Source organism: Fukomys damarensis, unplaced genomic scaffold (assembly GCF_012274545.1).
Source record: "Fukomys damarensis isolate Sample0158 unplaced genomic scaffold, DMR_v1.0_HiC HiC_scaffold_8, whole genome shotgun sequence".
Classification (NCBI taxonomy): Eukaryota; Metazoa; Chordata; class Mammalia; order Rodentia; family Bathyergidae; genus Fukomys; species Fukomys damarensis.
Genome location: NW_022900920.1, coordinates 2187416 through 2193415, shown reverse-complemented (window position 1 = coordinate 2193415; position 6000 = coordinate 2187416). Strand labels below are relative to the sequence as shown.

General features: G+C 41.5%; 1 protein-coding gene across 8 annotated transcripts in view; it reads left to right on the top strand.

Annotated features, from left to right (window-relative positions):
• Mms19 (MMS19 homolog, cytosolic iron-sulfur assembly component) overlaps positions 1-6000 on the top strand; it is a 33417-nt gene that overhangs the window by 19496 nt on the left and 7921 nt on the right. For 6 of the 8 annotated variants that reach the window (XM_010620403.1, XM_019206964.1, XM_019206965.1 and 3 more), the window contains 7 exons: positions 2363-2449; positions 2975-3049; positions 3558-3635; positions 4546-4714; positions 4926-5080; positions 5332-5410; positions 5719-5844. In XM_010620403.1, coding sequence (XP_010618705.1) covers positions 2363-2449; positions 2975-3049; positions 3558-3635; positions 4546-4714; positions 4926-5080; positions 5332-5410; positions 5719-5844 — 769 coding nt within the window. The remainder of the gene's footprint in view (positions 1-2362; positions 2450-2974; positions 3050-3557; positions 3636-4545; positions 4715-4925; positions 5081-5331; positions 5411-5718; positions 5845-6000) is intronic. The other 2 variants (XM_010620404.1, XM_019206966.1) reach the window with 1 other exon arrangement.

The following is a 6000-nucleotide window of genomic DNA, read 5'->3' as shown; positions in this document are numbered from 1 at the left end:
TTTTTTTTTTTTTTTTTTTTTAAGCCAAGGTCTCCCTGTGTTCAGGTTGGCCTTAAGCTCATTATGTTTCCCAGGCTGACCTTAAATTTGCAGTGATCCTCCTGCCTCAGCCTCTCAAGTTCTGGGATTACAGGTGTGTGCCACCACACTTAATGAATATGTGCATTTATAATTTGGAGAAAGACTATCTCATATATTTTCTTGAGAGGTAATAAAGTGAGCAGAATTCAACATTTAAAGGATAAAGAAGCTTCTTTCATACTCCTTTACTTTTTTGGAAGCAACTCTTCATAGTGCCTGCCAGTACTGCTAGGGAGAACACTGTACCCAGGCAAATGAAGTAAATTTTTTAGCTAGCCTGGCAGTCTTTGGTTGATTTATAATACTTAAATATTATAATATTTAAAAGAGGAGAGGTTTAGTTTGGCTCACGAAGTCCTTGGTTGTTGTTTTTTCCCCCAGGTACTAGGGTCTGAACTCAGGACCTTGCGCTTGCCAGGCAGGCACAGTACCTTTGAGCTACATCCCTGGCCCCCAAAGTCCTTGGTTCTGTCTTCAGGACTGTCTTGGTTATTGGTTATCTGTTGTCCTTCATGGACATACCTCATACAGGCAGACAGTGTATGACTTAGGGCAGCTGTCTTCCTGTTGGTGAGAGTTGGAGCTTTTCATACTCCTTTATGACTATATTCATGTTCTCTTTAGAAATAATCTTTATGCCCAACTGTTTACATGTTTTCCCAAGGACATTCTAGGTAAAATAAACACATAATTATGGAAGCATTTTTCTTAAGCCAAGACTTTTCTGTACTGTGCTTTATATTTCAAGAGCTTTTCGTTGTTACTGACCTCTGAATTTTTTATAGCATTCTGTTCTTATTTAAGTCATGGATAGATTTCTCCTAACACTTTCTCTCTCTTGTTTTTGGGGGAGTGTTTTTTGTCTCCCTATGTAGTTCAGGCTGTCCTTGAACTCAGTATGTAGCCCAGACTAGCCTGGAACTCACAGCAATCCTGCTGCTCTGGCTCCTGAGTGCTGGGATTACAGGCATACACCACCATGCCCAGCTCTCTTAGCTGTCTCTAAAAACATTAATGAAGTATTATTTTTAAATACCTCTTCTCCCTATATAATGCTGTTCCTTCAAGTTTCTTTTCATTTTATTTTGTTAATCTTTGGGAGTTTATTTAGTTTCAAAATGAGAATTATAAAGTCAGGTGGAAATTCTAAGCACATAGAACAGGCTTGTTAAGAAGTATAAGCTTCATTACAGACTGGCTTACTCAGTCTGGGGAAGCCCCAGTTCTTTCCCTGGGTTAGTCAGGTCCTTCCAGAGAAAGATCTTAGGTTTGCCTATGAAGAGATTTGATTTTAGGCAGAAGGAGCTGAAAACAGCACTCAGTACTGTGTCTGTTAGACCTCTTATTTGTTGTAGCACCGAGGTGCTGTGCTGCACCTGCATTTTCTCTGTCTTACCTGCTCCAAAAAAATTAAACCTCCAGATTTTGCTTCCATTAGAGAGGAGCAAGGAGGCAGCCTTAGGTGTCATATTGCTTCTCTAGCCCCATTCCCAACCCCAAAGGTACATGGAACTTCCAACTCCAAAACATTTTGAGGATTTACAGTATATATTTATCCAGCCTTCCCCACGTGTACCTAGAATTCTTTTATCTTGGCTCTGTTGAGTCATTTTATTATCAATCTGTTTTCCTTTTCAGCTTCCAAAATTTTGTTGCTAGTATCTCGTTTACTCTGTTCTTTGACTTACAACTTTGTCTTTAAGAAAAGAAAATCTCTATATTGAGTTTATGCTGCAGTTTTCAAAAGAGAAAAGGAAAAGCTGATTGATGTTTTTAATCTTCACAAATTAATCATCAGTCTCTTTCATGTTAGAGTTATGGCCTTTTGTATGGGTGAAAAACATAGAAACATCTAGCAAAGAGTTATTTAGATAACCTGTGGCTGAAACACAATGAAAACTAAAACTAATGTTGTTAAAGAATAATACCACTTTTAAATGTTCCTAATAAGTGTAAAAATAAATTATGGATCTTACATGTAAAGGAAGCATAGACACACAGAAGAAAGCAGTACACCAGCAAGTTAAGAATGCTTAATGCTAAGTGGAAAAACAATAGATCAAATAGAACATGTGTAATGAGATTGAAAACTAAGGGTCTAAAAGACAAAAACATTCAAAGAACTTAGAAGAGCAAGCATGTCTCCTTCCTGGGGCCTCATACATTATTCTGCTAGATTGGGTATAAATACTGCCCTAGTCTACAGGTTTTCCAGGTTCATGCCTGTGTCTAAGGGTGGTTTGAAAAGTTACACAAACCCATGACCCTTCTCTGTTTGCAGCCACCTAATGATCCCCATGGTATCCAGAGGGAAGATCTCATCCTGAGTCTTCGAGTGGTGCTGGCTTCTACACCACAATTTGCTGAGGTAGGTGTACCCAGTGTTAGGGTGGATAGTCTCTGCCCAGAGAACTCGCTGAAGAAAGAACAGTAAAGCCTCGAAAGAAAGAGCAAGGTAGTGTACATTTTAGAGTGTGACACCTTGCAGTCATCTTGTGTGGCAGATATCTTAGACTTTTGATGTAGTAAACTTTACCACCCTATCTTAAAACAGTAGTCCCAGGGCCAGGAATTTAGCTCAGTAGTTCTGCCACTTGCAAGTACAAAGTCCCAAGTTTGATCCCAGTACCCCCACAAAAAAAGTAGTCCCATCCCTAGATGATGCTATCTTTTTAAAATTCTCTAGCTTTACCAGCTTGCCTATTTTCAAGTAAGGAAGGCCTTGGCCAGAGTTAAGGAGGAAAGTTAGCCTACAGACACAACTCCTGACTTAAGTGTAGCTCCTTTATATAGCACCTATGCATTGAGACTGGTGGCAATAAGGTCATGATTGATATTGGTGTTGCTCAGACCCTGTCTAGCTCTTGCTTAAGTTCCTTCTTCTCTCCCACAGTTCCTACTGCCCCTATTGATTGAGAAAGTCGATTCTGAGATTCTGAGTGCCAAGTTGGATTCTCTGCAGACTCTGGTGAGTGATTTTTTTTTTCTCCTTGCAGGATATAACTACCTTTAGACAAGTTAAAGATACTAAAAGATACAGTGTCTTAGCAGAAAACTGTCCATAAGTCTCAAGAAGGATCAAAATTTGGGCCTGTTTGTTGACCTAAAGACCCTGGTGGCATGTTGTCTTGTCCTGTAGTAACTGAGGAGAGGCTGACCAGACCTCCACTTTATGCTTCTTTGTCATTAGGATGAGTTCTTATTTTTCTGTGCCCCAAGTAAGACTGTTAAAACATCCTACTGGCTTTTCTTTTGAGAGCCAGTCTCCTTTAGGTGTCTTTATGCTGAGGTACCTTCCTATCCCAGGATATCTTAGTGTGTGTTTGTTTTTTTTGTTGTTGTTTTTTCTTTTTGGTACCAGGGATCAAACTCCGTTCCTTGTGCTTGTGAGGCAGGTGGCAGAACCACTGAGCTAAATCCCCGGCCCCAGGATATCTTAGTGTATAGCTAGCTGATATTTGCTGTTTCCTTGGCAGAATGCTTGCTGTGCTGTGTATGGGCAAAAAGAACTGAAGGACTTTCTTCCCAGCCTTTGGACTTCTATTCGCAGAGAGGTGAGCATTACTAAGATAAACTTACTACCGTTAATTCCCATTAGTCTGTGAGCAGAAATAATGCACCCTGTCCTCTTCCTATTATCCCTAAGGTCAGGGTACTGTTTTGATTATTTAGTAGGCAAGTAAGGGGACATACTTCTAGTCGAATGAAAAGACAGTGTGTACATGTGGTCCAGTTGCTTGGTGAGAGCATAGTGATCACCTTTGCATGGTGCCCACTTCCTGTACTCCCATGGCAAAGAGCATGGGTCATGGTGTGTGCAAATGCTAAAAAGGGAAGAATGAAGCAATTTAGGATTGGGGATCACAACAACCACTGCTCAGAACTGACATACTGTTTGTGTGTCTTACTAGTGGAACTGAGGACTTGGTGAGGATAACCAGGGGAGAAGACATTGATTTGGGGTTGATTTCTATTGATGTGCCCTAAAAGTTCTGAACTGCTGGGTATGGTGGCCCACACCTGTAATCACAGCGCTCTGGGAGGCTAAAGGAGGATCACAAGTTCAAGACCAGCTTAGGCAACTTAGTGGCTTAGTGAGACCCTGTCTCAAAATAAGAAATAAAAAAAAAAGAGCTGGAGGTCCCAGGGATTTAGCTCAGTAGTGCTGCTACCTGCATCTCAAGCCCAGGGTCCCGAGTTCAATCCCTGGCACAAAAAAAAAAAAAAAAAAAAAAAAAAAAAAAAAAAAAAAAAAAAAAAAAAAAAAAAAAAAAAAAAAAAAAAAAAAAAAAAAAAAAAAAAAAAAAAAAAAAAAAAAAAGCTGGAGGTGTACCTCAGTGCAGAGGCCGTGGGTTCAATCCCAAATACCACCAAAAAAGTTCTCAGCCTTCCTCTTTGAGGAAATAGGCAGTGGATGGGTGGGATCTCATCTGGTGAAAGCTCACTTCGGTAGCCTTCCAACAGGTGTTCCAGACGGCAAGTGAGCAGGTGGAGGCAGAAGGCCTGGCAGCCCTTCACTCCCTGACTGCGTGTCTGTCTCGCTCTGTGCTGAGGGCTGATTCAGAGGACCTTCTTGACATCTTCCTTAGCAACATTCTACAGGGTAATGGAACTGTGGCAGCCAGAAAGGAAAGTGAGCATATTAGAGATTATATTCCTTGAGGGCCAGTGACCCTTCATATGTTCAGTGATTTGGGGGCTGCAGCTCTCCTTTGAATTGAAGACAATTTGAGTAGCAACTGGTACTAAACTGTTCCAGGTCTCAGTCTCCAGCCTCTGCGGACTATGGGGGAATCAGGCAACCTTTGGCCTACACCCCAGGTCTGTGATTGCTGCCTCTCTAGACTGCAGGCACCATCTGTGTGAACCGGACATGAAACTGGTATGGCCTAGTGCCAAGCTGTTGCAGGCAGCTGCAGGTGCATCTGCCCGGGCCTGTGACTACATTACCAGCCACGTACTGCCTTTACTTCTGGAACAGTTTCACAAGCACAGTCAGGTAAAAAAGCACGATCTTTGTGGGAGACAATGGGACCTGAATGTTAGGATCCCTTTCTCAAAAGACAGAGAAATGAAACTTGGGCCAAGATAGATCTGGGGTTTCACTCCCATTTGCTGCCACTTGTTCCCTTATTCACTCTTTCTCAGACTTATTCATACATAAAAGGATAATTCTCACCAGCTCCAGAGTAGCAGAGTTGAAATCCTTTACAATATTCTTTGACTCCAGTACCCCTTGAAACATTACAGAGCAACCAGCGGCGGACAATCCTTGAAATGATCCTGGGTTTCTTGAAGCTGCAGCAGAAATGGAGCTATGAAGATAAAGGTAATGTGTCCTGGGCGTAGTTGAGTCCTATGGCCCAAAAAAGGATAACAAGACGAAACAAGTGGTATAGAATAGTGTTCCTCTTGTGCCAGGGCTGTAGCAAGAGAGTACTAAATGGATGAGACCTCTTTATGTTTCTGGTATGCTGCTGGACACGCAGTGGATTAAGATCTTAAAAATCTGTGCCTAGTGCTCGCTTCGGCAGCACATATATTTAAAATCCATGCCTAATCATCTTTGTAACACTGCAAAGTCAGGGATACAAAATGTAAAAGCTTCCTTCTAACCTGGCTTCTGTCTCTCTGTAGATGAAAGGCCTCTGAGTGACTTCAAGGACCAGCTATGCTCATTGGTATTCATGGCCCTAACAGACTCCAGTGACCAGCTTCAGCTTGTTGGCATCCGAACAATCACAGTCTTGGGTGCCCAGCCAGGTACATCTTAAGGGAAAGAGAAAAGATTGATCCCTTCCTTATGGTTTTCTTTTCTTTTCTTTTTCCTCATTGAGTTTATTGGTACAGTTACAGTTTTCTATATTAAGATAACTATAATGCTGGGTGATTTCTAATAGTATTTTGGCAAGGTTATGG